Source organism: Salvelinus namaycush, chromosome 14 (genome assembly GCF_016432855.1).
Source record: "Salvelinus namaycush isolate Seneca chromosome 14, SaNama_1.0, whole genome shotgun sequence".
Taxonomy (NCBI): Eukaryota; Metazoa; Chordata; class Actinopteri; order Salmoniformes; family Salmonidae; genus Salvelinus; species Salvelinus namaycush.
In genome coordinates this window covers 25,058,861-25,075,127 of record NC_052320.1, presented here as the reverse complement: position 1 = coordinate 25,075,127, position 16,267 = coordinate 25,058,861, and the positions used below count along the sequence as shown (strand labels likewise).

Below are 16,267 nucleotides of genomic sequence, written 5' to 3'. Positions count from 1 at the left end.
GGCATGATATTTGTGCATCTAACTTTCCCACTCATCATTATTCACAATTCAGTCAGGATTATCCAACATATTTGTAGTCATTGTGTGCCACAAATATGGGACCAAATACTTAACATTTTACTACTTTAACGCACAAATAAGTGAATTTGTCCCAATACTTTTGGTCCTCTAAAATGGGGGGGACCATGTACAAAAAGTGACGGCATTTCTACATGGTTCACCCGATATAGATAAACACCCTCAAGTTAATGCTCACAGTGTGCACTTTAACCTTATGGTCATTGTTCGATTTCAAGAAAAAATGCTTTACCGTCCAAATACTTACGGAGGGCGGCGTATATCGATACCAAAGTGACTTATCGTCTCAGTCTTAAGGCAGATAGTGTGTGTTCTGTGGTCAGAGACAGAGGGGTATTACTAGCTGGCTCCGGGGTGAAGTTTCCCTAGGTACAGATTTAGGATCAGTTTCCCCTTCCCTAATCCTAACCATAAGTGGGAAAACGCTAAATTCACCCAAGATCAGCGTGTAGGGGCAACTTCCCCCTACTCCTTACTTGCTGCGCTTGGCTTGTGTGGCTTGGCTCTTGTCTGAGGGCTGCGTGCTGGCCTGTTGTTGTGTGTGGCTACGGAGGTACTGCATGGCCTGAACCTGCTGGAGCCGCCTGTTCAGTTGCTCCTCGCATGCCTGCAGCAGCGCCAATGTCCTCTCAGAGTCCCAGCCCAGGACTTGCTCCATGGCCCGTGCACCTTTGTTCACCACCATCTGCAGTTGACAACATTTTGGTTTGGTTTATTTCATGTTGTATACAGCTAAAAATCGGAACCGCAATCTATTCTGAGAAAGACAAAGTAAATGTTCTTACATTCATTCTGTTCAATTTAATTGATATTGTTTTCAAAGATAATTGACTTGGGAGATAAGAGGCTCAGAGTATACTTAGTGGTGTGAAAAGCCCTTGATATTGGATTTCAAACAGATACAGTTGGGACAAAAATGGTATTCAATATAAGAAATGCAATTCCTTGGTATACAGTGATCTTATTATAACTGCTCTAAACTTATTTTTTGTTGTCAGGATTACTTGGCATATTTACAGGCACTTGTACTTAAAAAAAAAAGGTGTGTAGTTATGTTTGGTGATAGAGTTAACAGCTTGATAAAAGATGTACTTAGGCAGTCCATTTTCACATGCTGTGTATACTGAAAACAAGAGTGCAGAGGGATAGTGCCACCCAGTGGACAGAATATAGAAATTCTCACATATACTGTAGTTCTAGCCTTCCCATTTCCCTCATGTGGTGTAAAGGAAACAATTTCATGCGTCCAAATTCTCTACCCTTCTACCTTAACTGTGCGTTTGTTCACTTCCCTTCATGGATTTAAAAGGGAAGGAGCTGTGTAATAAACTCCCTCTAGCCTATGCTTATACTAATCCAATGCTTTAAAATACGTGGGGAGAAGTGAACCCTTTCGGGAGAATTGGGACGCAATCCAGTGCATCTCAATAATGGAAAGTATTTCTCTCCTGTTCGTTTTTTTCTGTGCACTAAACTGAATAACTTAGGACATATCACTGTAATACTGTGGATACCTACCAGGGACTTTGTTTTCACAATGCATGCCATTTCATATCAATGCAGATGAAGGAGAGTAGACAAGGAGCGAGTAGACAAGGAGAGGGGTCCACTTCAGTCTATTAATATGATCCTGTATAACCAAATGCAGCGTTTAGCCGTTGGTCTTTGTGACATACCTGCAGCTCCTCATTGGAGAGCCTGGTCTCAGGGCTCGTTTTACCCTTGAGAACCATCAGCGTTCTGGACATGAATCCTGATGCCGAATCCACCGCCAGCCCGTCTGTCACATCCACATCACCTGACCCTGTGAGACATGGGTTATGGTAGAACATGATCTCTCTCACAACACAACTTGGCTGAGCCAGAGGTTTAGAGGCAAAATTTCAGGGCTAGTTGTCTATTGCTTAAAGAATGGCTCCATCTAGTGACAAAAAAGCCACACACAGCTTTTACATAAACTACTACAACTTTTGAGGTGAAGTTAAAATGCTTTCCCTCACTTCGCCCCCTTCAAATGGCATTTCCACTCACATAGGTGGATCTTCTAACAGATTGATCCCATTTTATTCCTGATAGCGGTCTCACCGTCATTTCTAGGCTCTGCCTCTTGACTGTCTTCTCTCTCCACTGCCTTGAGGTAGAGCTGGAGCAGTTCCTTGGACTGACGCTCTTCCTCCCTGCGGTCCAACACTCTCTGTAGAGTGTCCTGGAGATTCAGCGCCTTCCTCTCCGGGAAGCCCAGGGCTGAGGCCAGCTCTAAACAAGGCACGTCCACTAGGGTCTGGAACACGCAAAAGTATACATGTTATTCTCGCTATTACACATACAGCTATCCTCAAGCACATAAACATAAAGCTAAGGGGGCTTTGTATTGAAGTAGTATACACAATATTTATACCATACCCGCTGTAGCCATAAATGTTGCTTTTATCTGATGGAATAGGACCTAACTTTAACAAGATATTCTATATTCATACATTTAAATGTGAGGGGAGATGGAGGTGGAAATGTTATTGAAGTTACCCTACTTGTAAATCTGCCTCCGACATCAGTATGATGCTGGCCAGGTCCTTCTTGAGTTGCTGGGCCAGGTAGAACCAGGGCTCGATCCCACTGATTGAGCTGTCCACAGCATCGCTCTCAAGATTCACAGACTCCCTGGTCATCCAAGCTGTGCCGCCATCAACTATAGTAGCATGGTAGAAAATCACTATGCGTTAGTATGGGAATGCAACCTGGGAGAGCTAATACAGATGACCAATGCCACATAATCAAAGAACAGAGTTTGGTATTTAACTAGTTAGCCCAAAAAACAAGCAAAAAAAACAAACATACTCTTGGAATATAGGCATAGAATGTCAGAGGATGTGCTTTCCCAAGAGGTTGACTCAAACTGCAGATAGATCAACTTAGAAACCGCAAAATGACTGATCACACAATAGTAGGCTTAAACATTGACTATAGCCTAATATGACAACACAAATTTGCATTGACAGAACAAAAAAAAAGCTTACTTCTTCGTAGTGGGGCCCACGTCTCTTTTTCATGCAAGAGCATAAACTTTGTGTTTGTAGGTAAGCACAAGAAATAGGCCTCATCTTCAACTATTGTCCCATCATCTTCTAATACCACAGAGACGGAGGTACTTGGGCTAAACCCAAGAGATTCGCTTCCTGAGAGGTAGAATTACAGAAACGTGCAGGTACATAAAACATGTATATGGAATGAATGATTACTAACACTTTACTTGAACTTGCCACCATAACAAGAGCTTCATAGCATGCATCACTCATAACTTAGAAATGATAAATGTAATAATGTTATGACATCTATATGCGTTGTAGTATTTAGCCTTGACACCCTGATTATACCACCTGCATGAGTGTCATGAGCACTTCATGAATAAAAATGGTCAGAAAACATATGATAGTGTGATGACAAAAGTCACAATAGGCAAATCCTACCCCAGGCGGGATTCCCTGCAACCCATAGCCCTTTAAGCTAACCTTTGCTAACTTATTGATATCAGAAGCACGTGATCTAGTGGTTTGTTGCTGATGACCGGGATGAATGCAGAAGCAGTACAGGGCACCATTTGTGGCTGAGAGACAGTTAAGTGGAACTTTGCACTTCTGCATTGCTGCATGCTCACTGAAGTGTAATATGCCTAGATGAAGTGTGTTGCTAGCTTTCATTTGTAGTTTGCAGTGGTGTAGCGGAGGGTAAACACAGTTTACCAACGTTTTCTTTTTGCCCATAAATGTTCTACTTTTTGCAGACCGGCGATCAGAGTTTACACCCCAGTTGATTTTTTTATTAACCTTTATTTAACGAGGCAAGTCAGTTAAGAACAAATTCTTATTTACAATGACGGCCTAAGAACAGTGGGTTAACTGCCTTGTTCAGGGGCAGAACGACAGATTTATACCTTTTCAGCTTGGGAATTCGATCTAGCAACCTTTCAGTTACTGGCCCAATGCTCTAACCACTAGGCTACCTGCCACCCCTATTTACATCACTGTTAGTTTGGTACAGTACTTACTACTTGCATTATTATCTAGCTACAGTGCATTCAGAAAGTATTCATACGACTTGACTTATTCCACATTTTATTGTGTTAAAGCCTGAATTCCAAATTGATTAAATATATTTGTTTCTCACCCATCTACACACAATACCCCATAATGACAATCATGTTTTTAGAAACTGTTGCAAATGTATTGAAAAATCTAATACAGAAATACCTAATTTACATAAGTATTCAAATCCATGAGTGAATACATGTTAGAATCACCTTTGGCAACGATTACAGGTACATCTCTAAGAGCTTTGCACACCTGGATTGTACAACATTTGCACATTATTCAAGCTCTGTCAAATTGGTTGTTGATCATTGCTAGACAGCCATTGTCAAGTCTGCCATAGATTTTCAAGTCGATTTAAGCTAAAACTGTAACCAGACCACTCAGGAACATTAAATGTTGTCTTGAAGCAACTCCAGTGTATATTTGACCTTGTGTTTTAGGTTATGGTCCTACTGAAAGGTGAATTTGTCTTCTAGTATATGTTGAAAAGCAGACTGAGCCAGGTTTTCCTCTAGGATATTGCTTGTGATTAGCTCTATTCCGTTTATATTTATCCTAAACAACTCCATAGTCCTTTTCAATGACAAGCATACCCATAATGAACATAGACAGGGCTCTAACTCCCCTAGCTCCACAATGAAATAGGGTGCTGGCCAGGCAGCAGGCTGTTAGCCAGTCAGTGTAGTCACAGTCAGTGTAGTCACAGTCAGTGTAGTCAGCTCAGCTATCCCCATTGAGACCGTGTCTGTACCTCGACTTAGGTTGGGCAAAACTAAACATGGCGGTGTTCGCCATAGCAATCTCACTAGAATACAGACCTCCTCCATTCCTGCCATTATTGAAAGAGATTGTGATACCTCATCTCAAAATAGGGCTACTTAATGTTAGATCCCTCACTTCCAAGGCAGTTATAGTCAATGAACTAATCACTGATCATAATCTTGATGTGATTGGCATGACTGAAACACGGCTTAAGCCTGATGAATTTACTGTGTTAAATGAGGCCTCACCTCCTGGTTACACTAGTGACCATATCCCCCGCGCATCCCGCAAAGGCGGAGGTGTTGCTAACATTTACGATAGAAAATTTCAATTTACCCCCCCAATTTTTTGGGGGGAGCTTCTAGTCATGAAATCTATGCAGCCCACTCAATCACTTTTTATAGCCATCATCGACTCAGTGGGTTTTGTCCAACATGTCTCCGGACCTACTCACTGCCACAGTCATACTCTGGACCTAGTTTTGTCCCATGGAATAAATGTTGTGGATCTTAATGTTTTTCCTCATAATCCTGGACTATCGGACCACCATTTTATTACGTTTGCAATCGCAACAAATCTGCTCAGACCCCAACCAAGGATCATCAAAAGTCATGCTATAAATTCTCAGACAACCCAAAGATTCCTTGATGCCCTTCCAGACTCCCTCTGCCTACCCAAGGACGTCAGAGGACAAAAATCAGTTAACTTCTTTCAGCTAGGGGGCAGAATTTTTATGTTTGGAAAAATAACGTTCCCAAGGTAAACTGACTATTTCTCAGGTCCAGATGCTAGAATATGCGTATAATTGACAGATTAGGATAGAAAACACTCTAAAGTTTCCAAAACTGTCAAAATATTGTCTGTGAGTATAACAGAACTGAGTTTGCAGGCGAAAACCTGAGGAAATCCAACCCGGAAGTGCCTTTTATTTGGAAAAATCCCTGTTCCGTTGCCTGCCCCTCCTCCATTTAAAGGGGTATCAACCAGATTCCTTTTCCAATGGCTTCCTCAGCTGTGACCAGGCTTTAGACATAGTTTCAAGCTTTTATTTTGAAAAATGAGTGAGATTTTTCAAAATGCGTCAGGTGTCCTTTGATTAGTTCCTGCGCGCGAGAGATGTAGCTCGACATTTTCTTTCTCTGTAGTATTGAATAGGTTACCGTCCGGTTGAAATATTATCGATTATGTATGTTAAAAACAACCTGAGGATTGATTATAAAAAACGTTTGACATGTTTCTACGAACATTACGGATACTTTTTGGAATTTTCATCTGCCTTTCAGGACCGGAACGAGCCTGTGGTTTTCTGAACATAACGCGCAAACCAAATGGCGGTTTTTGGTTATAAAACTAATCTTTATCGAACAAAAATAACATTTATTGTGTAACTGGGAGTCTCGTGAGTGCAAACATCCGAAGATTATCAAAGGTAAGCGATTAATTTTATTGCTTTTCTGACTTTCGTGATCAAGCTAATTTGGGGCTAGCTGTTCTTACTGTTTTGTCTAGTGATTGATAAACTCACAAACGCTTGGATTGCTTTCGCTGTAAAGCATATTTTCAAAATCTGACACGATAGGTGGATTAACAACAAGCTAAGCTGTGTTTTGGTATATTTCACTTGTGATTTCATGATTATAAATATTTTTAGTATTATTTTTTGAATTTGGCGCTCTGCAATTCAGCGGTTGTTTACGAAAATGATCCCGGTAAAGGGATCCGTGCGGCAAGAAGTTAACCACCTAACTGAGGAACTCAATTTAACCTTGCACAATACCCTAGATGCAGTCGCACCCCTAAAAACATTTGTCATAAGAAACTAGCTCCCTGGTATACAGAAAATACCCGAGCTCTGAAGCAAGCTTCCAGAAAATTGGAACGGAAATGGTGCCACACCAAACTGGAAGTCTTCGGACTAGCTTGGAAAGACAGTACCGTGCAGTATCGAAGAGGACAATAAGAACAATCCAAAATGTATTTTTGATACTGCCGCAAAGCTAACTAAAAAGCAGCATTCCCCAAGAGAGGATGGCTTTCACTTCAGCAGTAATAAATTCATGAACTTCTTTGAGGAAAAGATCATGATCATTAGAAAGCAAATTACGGACTCCTCTTTAAATCTGCGTATTCCTCCAAAGTTCAGTTGTCCTGAGTCTGCACAACTCTGCCAGGACCTAGGATCAAGAGAGACACTCAAGTGTTTTAGTACTATATCTCTTGGCACAATGATGAAAATAATCATGGCCTCTAAATCTTCAAGCTGCATACTGGACCCTATTCCAACTAAACTACTGAAAGAGCTGCTTCCTGTGCTTGGCCCTCCTATGTTGAACATAATAAACGGCTCTCTATCCACCGGATGTGTACCAAACTCACTAAAAGTGGCAGTAATAAAGCCTCTTGAAAAAGCCAAACCTTGACCCAGAAAATATTTAAAAAACTATCGGCCTATATCGAATCTCCCATTCCTCTCAATTTTTTTTGAAAAAGCTGTTGCACAGCAACTTACTGCCTTCCTGAAGACAAACAATGTATACGAAATGCTTCAGCCTGGTTTTAGACCTCATCATAGCACTGACACTGCACTTGTGAAGGTGGTAAATGAACTTTTAATGGCGTCAGACCGAGGCTCTGCATCTGTCCTCGTGCTCCTAGACCTTAGTGCTGCTTTTGATACCATCGATCACCACATTCTTTTGGAGAGATTGGAAACCCAAATTGGTCTACACAGACAAGCTCTGGCCTGGTTTAGAGCTTATCTGTCGGAAAGATATCAGTTTGTCTCTGTGGATGGTTTGTCCTCTGACAAATCAACTGTAAATTTCGGTGTTCCTCAAGGTTCCGTTTTAGGACCACTATTGTTTTCACTATATATTTTACCTCTTGGGGATGTCATTCGTAAACATAATGTTAACTTTCACTGCTATGCGGATGACACACAGCTGTACATTTCGATGAAACATGGTGAAGCCCCAAAATTGCCCTCGCTGGAAGCCTGTGTTTCAGACATAAGGAAGTGGATGGTCGCAAACTTTCTACTTTTAAACTCAGACAAAACAGAGATGCTTGTTCTAGGTCCCAAGAAACAAAGAGATCTTCTGTTGAATCTGACAATTAATCTTGATGGTTGTACAGTCGTCTCAAATAAAACTGAAGGACCTCGGCGTTACTCTGGACCCTGATCTCGCTTTTGACGAACATATCAAGATGGTTTCAAGGACAGATTTTTTCCATCTACGTAACATTGCAAAAATCTGAAATTTTCTGTCCAAAAATGATACAGAAAAATGTATCCATGCTTTTGTTACTTCTAGGTTAGACTACTGCAATGTTCTACTTTCCGGCTACCCGGATAAAGAACTAAATAAACTTCAGTTAGTGCTAAATACGGCTGCTAGAATCCTGACTAGAACCCAAACATTTGATCATATTACTCCAGTGCTAGCCTCCCTACACTGGCTTCCTGTTAAGGCAAGGGCTGATTTCAAGGTTTTACTGCTAACCTACAAAGCATTACATGGGCTTGCTCCTACCTATCTTTCCGATTTGGTCCTGCCGTACATACCTACACGTACGCTACGGTCACAAGACGCAGGCCTCCTAATTGTCCTTAGAATTTCTAAGCAAACAGCTGGAGGCAGGGCTTTCTCCTATAGAGCTCCATTTTTATGGAATGGTCTGCCTACCCATGTGAGAGACGCAGACTCGGTCTCAACCTTTAAGTCTTTATTGAAGACTCATCTCTTCAGTAGGTCCTATAATTGAGTGTAGTCTGGCCCAGGAGTGTGAAGGTGAACGGAAAGGCACTGGAGCAACGAACCGCCCTTGCTGTCTCTGCCTGGCCGGTTCCCCTCTCTCCACTGGGATTCTCTGCCTCTAACCCTATTACAGGGACTGAGTCACTGGCTTACTGGTGCTCTTCCATGCCGTCCCTAGGAAGGGTGCGTCACTTGAGTGGGTTGAGTCACTGACGTGGTCTTCCTGTCCTTGGGTTGTGCCGTGGCGGAGATCTTTGTGGGCTATACTCGGTCTTGTCTCAGAATGGTAAGTTGGTGGTTGAAGTTATCCCTCTAGTGGTGTGGGGGCTGTGCTTTGGCAAAGTGGGTGGGGTTATATCCTGCCTGTTTGGCCCTGTCTGAGGGTATCATCAGATGGGGCCACAGTGTCTCCTGACCCCTCCTGTCTCAGCCTCCAGTATTTATGCTGCAGTAGTTTGTGTCGGGGGGCTAGGGTCAGTCTGTTATATCTGGAGTATTTCTCCTGCCTTATCCGGTGTCCTGTGTGAATTTAAGTATGCTCGCTCTAATTCTCTCTTTCTCGGAGGACCTGAGCCCTAGGACCATGCCTCAGGACTACCTGGCATGATGACTCCTTGCTGTCCCCAGTCCACCTGGCCGTGCTGCTGCTCCAGTTTCAACTGTTCTGCCTGCGGCTTTGGAACCCTGACCTGTTCACCGGACGTGGTACCTGTCCCAGACCTGCTGTTTTCAACTCTCTAGAGACAGCAGGAGCGGTAGAGATACTCTCAATGATCGGCTATGAAAAGCCCACTGGCATTTACTCCTGAGGTGCTGACCTGATGCACCCTCGACAACTACTGTGATTATTATTATTATTATTATTATTATTATTTGACCATGCTGGTCATTTATGAACATTTGACCATGTCCTGTTATAATCTTCACCCGGCACAGCCAGAAGAGGACTGGCCACTCCTCATAGCCTGGTTCCTCTAGGTTTTGGCCTTTCTAGTTTTTCCTAGCCACCGTGCTTCTACACCTGCATTGCTTGCTGTTTGGGGTTTTAGGCTGGGTTTCTGTACAGCACTTTGAGATATCAGCTGATGTAAGAAGGGCTATATAAATAAATTTGATTTGATAACGATGCAGCCACCACCATGCTTGAAAATATGAAGAGTGGTACTCAGTGATGTGATGTGTTTGACCCAAAGATAACGCTTTGTATTCAAAACAGGATGCATGTTTTGGAATATCTTTACAAGCTTCCCTTTTTTCACTCTGTCAATTAGGTTAGTATTTTAGACTAACTACAATGTTGTTGATTCATCCTATCACAGCTATTAAACTCTATCTGTTTTAAAGTCACCATTGGCCTCATGGTGAAATCCCTGAGCAGTTTTCCTTCCTCTCCGGCAAGTGAGTTAGGAAGGATGCCTGTATCTTTATAGTGACCGGGTGTATACATACACCATCCAAAGTGTAATTAATAACTTCACACATACTGGAAGGGATGTTCAATGTCTGTTTTTAAAAATAAAAATTCCCCATCTACCAATAGGTGCCCTTCTTTGCGAGGCTTTGGATAACCTCCCTGGTCTTTGTGGTTGAAATTCACTGCTCGACTGAGGGACCTTACAGATAATTGTATGTTTCTGGTACAGAGATGAGGTAGTCATTCAAAAATCCTATTAAAACACTATTATTGCACTGTGACCCAAAATCTCAACTTAATCCATTTTAAAATCAGGCTGTAACACGACAAAATGTGGAAAAGGTCAAGGAGTGTGAATACTTTCTGAAGGCACTGTATGTATTTCCACAAAACACATGATTATACTAATTTTAGTAGTATTCTAGATCTTGTGGCCAGGGATGTGACCTTTGTTAAGACAGCACCACGCCTAGTGAGTAGCATTTTAGGAATTTAAGGGATGTCCCGTAGAGGTTCGAGGTAAAATGTGTTTTATATTGGATATTCGGTTCTCTAGTCACTAGCTATTGAACCAAGCCTTCCATGGCTATGAAGATGGTATATTTTGATTCAGGGATGGATGGAAAACAATCCACAATGTTTTTATTACATAAAATATTTTAAAAAGTCAGATTTAGGATTTCAATCATCAATAGCTCTTATATAAATGGCGTGCCATGACTATGGAAATTATATATTCTGAATCAGGGGAGGAGGGAGAATCCGGGGAGATCCAGGGCCTTCTGTTCTAAAGCAGATCCTATACCAGAGTTTCACCTGTAAAGTTTGTACGTAATTTATCGAGGGATACATGTTGTGTGTAGATAGTTGATGGTGCCTCTGAAGGCTCATCTCTCAGCCGAGCACTAATGAGAGGACAGGGCCAGTACTGTCCAGGGCTAAGTCCAGTGCTGCCCCATAACAAGGACAAGCAGCTACAATCATAGCTATGGTCTATGATCTTTGCCTTTCTTTCCACAAACACACACAATGCTGTTTTTTTGGTTGCTATTTTAATGACTCGTCAGTAGCCTACCGAATCGCATCGGTAAGATAGTCATTCATTTGACTGCCTAATTTGCATACTGGTAGGCTTTATGGCGATTAACTGCAAAATAAATTACTTAAAAAGGAAGCTTGAAGCCTGCGTTAGTCAACAGACTCTTACAAGATTCTTTAAGAAGAAATGTGGGTTAGTTGTTAAACAGTTTTTTCTTAAAATGTTGTATAAATGACACAAAGATAGGTACAAATACAAATTCTTGAATTTAACTGATGCTGTTCTCTCTTCCTATTATTGTCTTAGCTAGCTCTTCCAATCAACACCTGTGATTGCTTTATGTCTCTCTCTAATATCAATATGCCTTGTATACTGTTGTTTAGGATAGTTATCATTGTTTTAGTTTACTGCGGAGCCCCTAGTCCCACTCAACATGCCTCAGATACCTCCTTTGTCCCACCTCCCACACATGCGGTGACCTCACCCAGCATAACTAGTGCATCCAGAGATGCAAGCTCTCTTATCGTTACTCAATGACATTAAGAAAGGTAACCATAAAAGCCTTGGTTTCATGCATGTTAACATCAGAAGCCTCCTCCCTAAGTTTGTTTTACTCACTGCTTCAGCACACTCCGCCAACCCTGATGTCCTTGCCATGTCTGAATCCTGGCTTAGGAAGGCCACCAAAAATTCTGAGATTTCCATACCCAACTACAACATTTCCCGTCAAAGAGGGAGGAGTTGGAATCTACTGCAGAGATAACCTGCAAAGTTCTGTCATACTTTCCAGGTCTATGCCCAAACAGTTTGAGCTTCTAATTTTAAAAATCCATCTCTCCAGAAATAAGTCTCTCAATGTTGCCGCTTGTTATAGACCCCCCTTAGCTCCCAGCTGTGCCCTGGACACCATATGTGAATTGATTGTCCCCCACCTATCTTCAGAGTTCATTCTGTTAGGTGATCTAAACTGGGATATGCTTAACACCCCGGCAGTCCTACAATCTAAGCTAGATGCCCTCAATCTCACACAAATTATCAAGGAACCCACCAGGTACAACCCCAAATCCGTAAACATGGGCACCCTCATAGATATTATCCTGACCAACTTGCCCTCCAAATACACCTCTGCTGTTTTCAATCAGGATCTCAGCGATCACTGCCTCATTGCCTGCATCTGTTATGAGTCCGCAAACGACCACCCCTCATCACTGTCAAACGCTCCCTAAAACACTTCTGCGAGCAAGCCTTTCTAATCGACCTGGCCCGGGTATCCTGGAAGGATATTGACCTCATCCCGTCAGTGGAGGATGCCTGGTCGTTCTTTAAAAGTAATTCCCTCACCATCTTAAATAAGCATGCCCCTTTCAAAAAAATGTAGGACTAAGAACAGATATAGCCCTTGGTTCACTCCAGACCTGACTGCCCTCGAACAGCACAAAAACTTCCTGTACAACCATCGAATACTCCCCGTGATATGCAACTTTTCAGGGAAGTCAGGAACCAATACACGCAGTCAGTTTGAAAAAGCTAGCCTTTGCTTTCCTAACAGAAATTTGCATCCTGTAGCTCTAACTCCAAAAAGTTTTGGGACACTGTAAAGTCCATGGAGAATAAGAGCGCCTCCTCCCAGCTGCCCACTGCACTGAGGCTAGGAAACACTGTCACCACCGATAAATCCACGATAATCGATAATTTCAATAAGCATTTCTCTACGGCTGGCCATGCTTTCAACCTGGCTACCCCATCAACTACTACCCAAGCCTCCCCAGCTTCTCCTTCACCCAAATCCAGATAGCAGATGTTCTGAAAGAGCTGCAAAACCTGGACCTGTACAAATCAGCTGGGCTAGACAATCTGTACCCTCTCTAAAATTATCCACCTCCATTGTTGCAACCCCTATTACCAGTCTGTTCAACCTCTCTTTCGTATCGTCTGGGATTCCTAAAGATTGGAAAGCTGCCGCGGTCATCCCCTTCTTCAAAGGGGGTGATACTCTAGACCCAAACCCATCCTGCCCTGCCTTTCTAAAGTCTTCGAAAGCCAAGTTAACAAACAGATCAGTGACCATTTCAAATCCCACCGTACCTTCTCCGCTGTGCAATCCGGTTTCCGAGCTGGTCACGGGTGCACCTCAGCCACGCTCAAGGTACTAAACGATATCATAACTGCCATCGATAAAAGACAGTACTGTGCAGCCGTCTTCATCGACCTTGCCAAGGCTTTCGACTGTCAATCACCGTATTCTTATCGGCAGACTCAACAGCCTTGGTTTCTCAACTGACTACCTCGCCTGGTTCACCAACTACTTCTCAGATGGAGTTCAGTGTGTCAAATCGGAGGGCCTGTTGTCCGGATCTCTAGCAGTCACTATGGGGGTACCACAGGGTTCAATTCTTGGGCCGACTCTTTTCTCTGTATATATCAACGATGTCGCTCTTGCTCCGGGTGATTCCCTGATCCACCTCTACGCAGACGACATCATTCTGTGTACATCTGGCCCTTCTTTGGACACTGTGTTGACAAACCTCCAAACGAGTTTCAATGCCATACAACACTCCTGAGGCCTCCAACTGCTCTTAAACGCTAGCAAAACTAAATGCATGCTTTTCAACCGTTCGCTGCCCGCACCCGCCCACCCGACTAGCATCACTACTCTGGACGGTTATGATTTAGAATATGTGGACAACTACAAATACCTATGTGTCTGGCTAGACCGTAAACACTCCTTCCAGACTCATATTAAACATCTCCAATCTAAAATTAAATCTAGAATCGACTTCCTATTTTGCAACAAAGCCTCCTTCACTCACGCCGCCAAACATACCCTCGTAAAACTGACTATCCTACCGATCCTCGACTTCGGCGATGTCATTTACAAAATAGCCTCCAACACTCTACTCAGCAAACTGGATGTAGTCTATCACAGTGCCATCTGTTTTGTCACCAATGCCCCATATACTGCCCACCACTGCGACCTGTATGCTCTCGTCGGCTGGCCCTCGCTCCATATTCGTCGCCAGACCCACTGGCTCCAGGTCATCTATACGTTTTCGCTAGGTAAAGCTCCACCTTATCTCAGCTCACTGGTCACGATAACCACACGCGCTCCAGCAGGTATATCTCACTGGTCATCACCAAAGCCAACACCTCCTTTGGCTGCCTTTCCTTCCAGTTCTCTGCTGCCAATGACTGGAACGAATTACAAAAATCGCTGAAGATGGAGACTTATATTGCCCTCACTAACTTTAAACATCAGCTATCTGAGCAGCTAACCGATCGCTGCAGCTGTACACAGCCCATCTGTAAATAGCCCATCCAATCTACCTACCTCATCCCCATATTGTTTTTATTTACTTTCTTTTGCACACCAGTATTTCTACTTGCACATCATCATCTGCACATCTATCACTCCAGTGTTAATTTGCTAAATTGTAATTACTTCGCTACTATGGCCTATTTATTGCCTTACCTCCTCATGCCATTTGCACACACTGTATATAGACTTTGTATTGTGTTATTGACTGTACATTTGTTTATTCCATGTGTAACTCTGTGTTGTTGTTTGTGTCGCACTGCTTTGCTTTATCTTGGCCAGGTCGCAGTTGTAAATGAGAACTTGTTCTCAACTGGCCTACCTGGTTAAATAAAGGTGAAATAAAAAAAAGTTTAAAAAGGGACATTTCTAAATTGTTCAACTTAATGTTTATCATCTCCAGCACCACCCCAAGATCAACATATGTTAAAGTGGCACATTTCTATGTTTTGTAGTAAAATAAATAGAGGAAGACAAGTGCTTCCAATGACATCAACCAATTAGCAGACAATTAGTAGGCAATGCCTACTTGTAACTGGTTAAAAGCACACGATGCACACCGATGTCATTGGATGTTGATGTTGGGGTGGTGCTGGAGATGATGAATATGAAGTTAAAAAAAAAAAGTTTTCCCCTTTAACATGTATGGGCCCAGAACTTAAATGAACATCTGTTTATTTTAGAGACACATTTTCCTATTTGTATGATTTAAAAATGTAACTTAAAAAAAAACTAAAAAACTTTCATCTCAAGAGAAGACAGGTTAAATGTATAAAAAAATATATTTTTAAAGGGTTCAGGTTCTCTTACTTAGAAAATATTCCTTATCATATCGGACCTTGGCGATATCCCAAAAAACAAACAAGAAAAAAAAGTATGGATTGTTCTCCATCCACCCCTGATTCCAAATAAACTATCTTCATAGTCATAGCATGGTTGGTTCAATAGCCATTGACTAGAGAAAACAGATATACACCGAATATCCAGTATACAACTAATTTTACCTCGGTCTGCTGAGGTGCCATATCTAATTCAATCAAGTTTGTACAAGTCGAATATGTAGAGCATACAGAGCAAAATGTTGCTCATACAGTTTCCAGAATGTAGTGATGATTCACGAAGATTAGAGATCATAGTTGACTGCCAGTTGATTTCCCAATGAACGAATAATAGATACTGTAAACATTATATTATTTAACAGCTGATAGTGGCAACGTATGCTGCTACATACAGATATCTACCTGGCGCTAGGCTAGCAAAATGTATTCTGCATTTGGTTTTATTTATATGACACGTAGTTACAATTACTTGTCTTCATTAAGGAGGAATGCATGCTCACAGCTCATCAGGAATACTATCTATAGTAGCTACCAAAACTGTTCTAAAACACGCACAGTTAGCTACAGAAAAGTTAGTTATCTAACCATAGCTAGCTAACTTAGCTAGTTGTAGTTGGCTAGACAGCTGTTTACAACATTCATTAGCGTACCTTTAATCTTTAGTTGGTCCAGAGAAGGAACAACCAAACCGTATGATTGTTGTCGCGTAAAATTACACACCTTACAAGGTTTTAGTTCAGACATCACTATTTTGTTATGCCAAAAGTTAAATAACCTTACGGAAGTTTACTGCATGCACCTTCTTGGCAGATTCAAATGCGAACACGGAAGTCCTGACATGATGTCATGGGAAATGTAGTGTTATGCGATTTAAAGTCAAAGGTCTGATTTTGAAAAGTAAAAAAAAAATGCATATAAAAATTTAAATCACATATTTAAAAAATATATATCTAAACCAAACCAAACCAAACCTAACAGT

At 42.0% G+C, this 16,267-nt stretch overlaps 1 protein-coding gene across 1 annotated transcript; it reads right to left on the bottom strand.

Moving 5' to 3' along the window:
• Positions 1–101: 101 nt before the first annotated feature.
• dffa (DNA fragmentation factor, alpha polypeptide) lies at positions 102–16,100 on the bottom strand. Its single transcript, XM_039008281.1, has 6 exons — positions 15,939–16,100; positions 3,093–3,251; positions 2,607–2,764; positions 2,164–2,359; positions 1,755–1,882; positions 102–763 (listed from the first exon to the last, which is right to left on the bottom strand). Exons 1-6 carry the CDS (start codon positions 16,030–16,032, stop codon positions 551–553), a joined length of 948 nt encoding a protein of 315 aa, XP_038864209.1. The 5' UTR covers positions 16,033–16,100; the 3' UTR covers positions 102–550.
• Between the last annotated feature and the right edge of the window lie 167 nt (positions 16,101–16,267).

What these genes read in the sequence shown, in the direction of transcription:
- dffa (XM_039008281.1), bottom strand. Translation starts at nt 16,032, where the DNA reads ATGTCTGAACTAAAACCTTGTAAGGTGTGTAATTTTACGCGACAACAA. An exon ending in TGTCGGAGGCAGATTTACAA is followed by an intron (nt 2,360 to 2,606) that starts GTAGGGTAACTT and finishes TGCGTGTTCCAG; the next exon opens with ACCCTAGTGGACGTGCCTTG. An exon ending in GGCAGAGCCTAGAAATGACG is followed by an intron (nt 1,883 to 2,163) that starts GTGAGACCGCTA and finishes CATGTCTCACAG; the next exon opens with GGTCAGGTGATGTGGATGTG.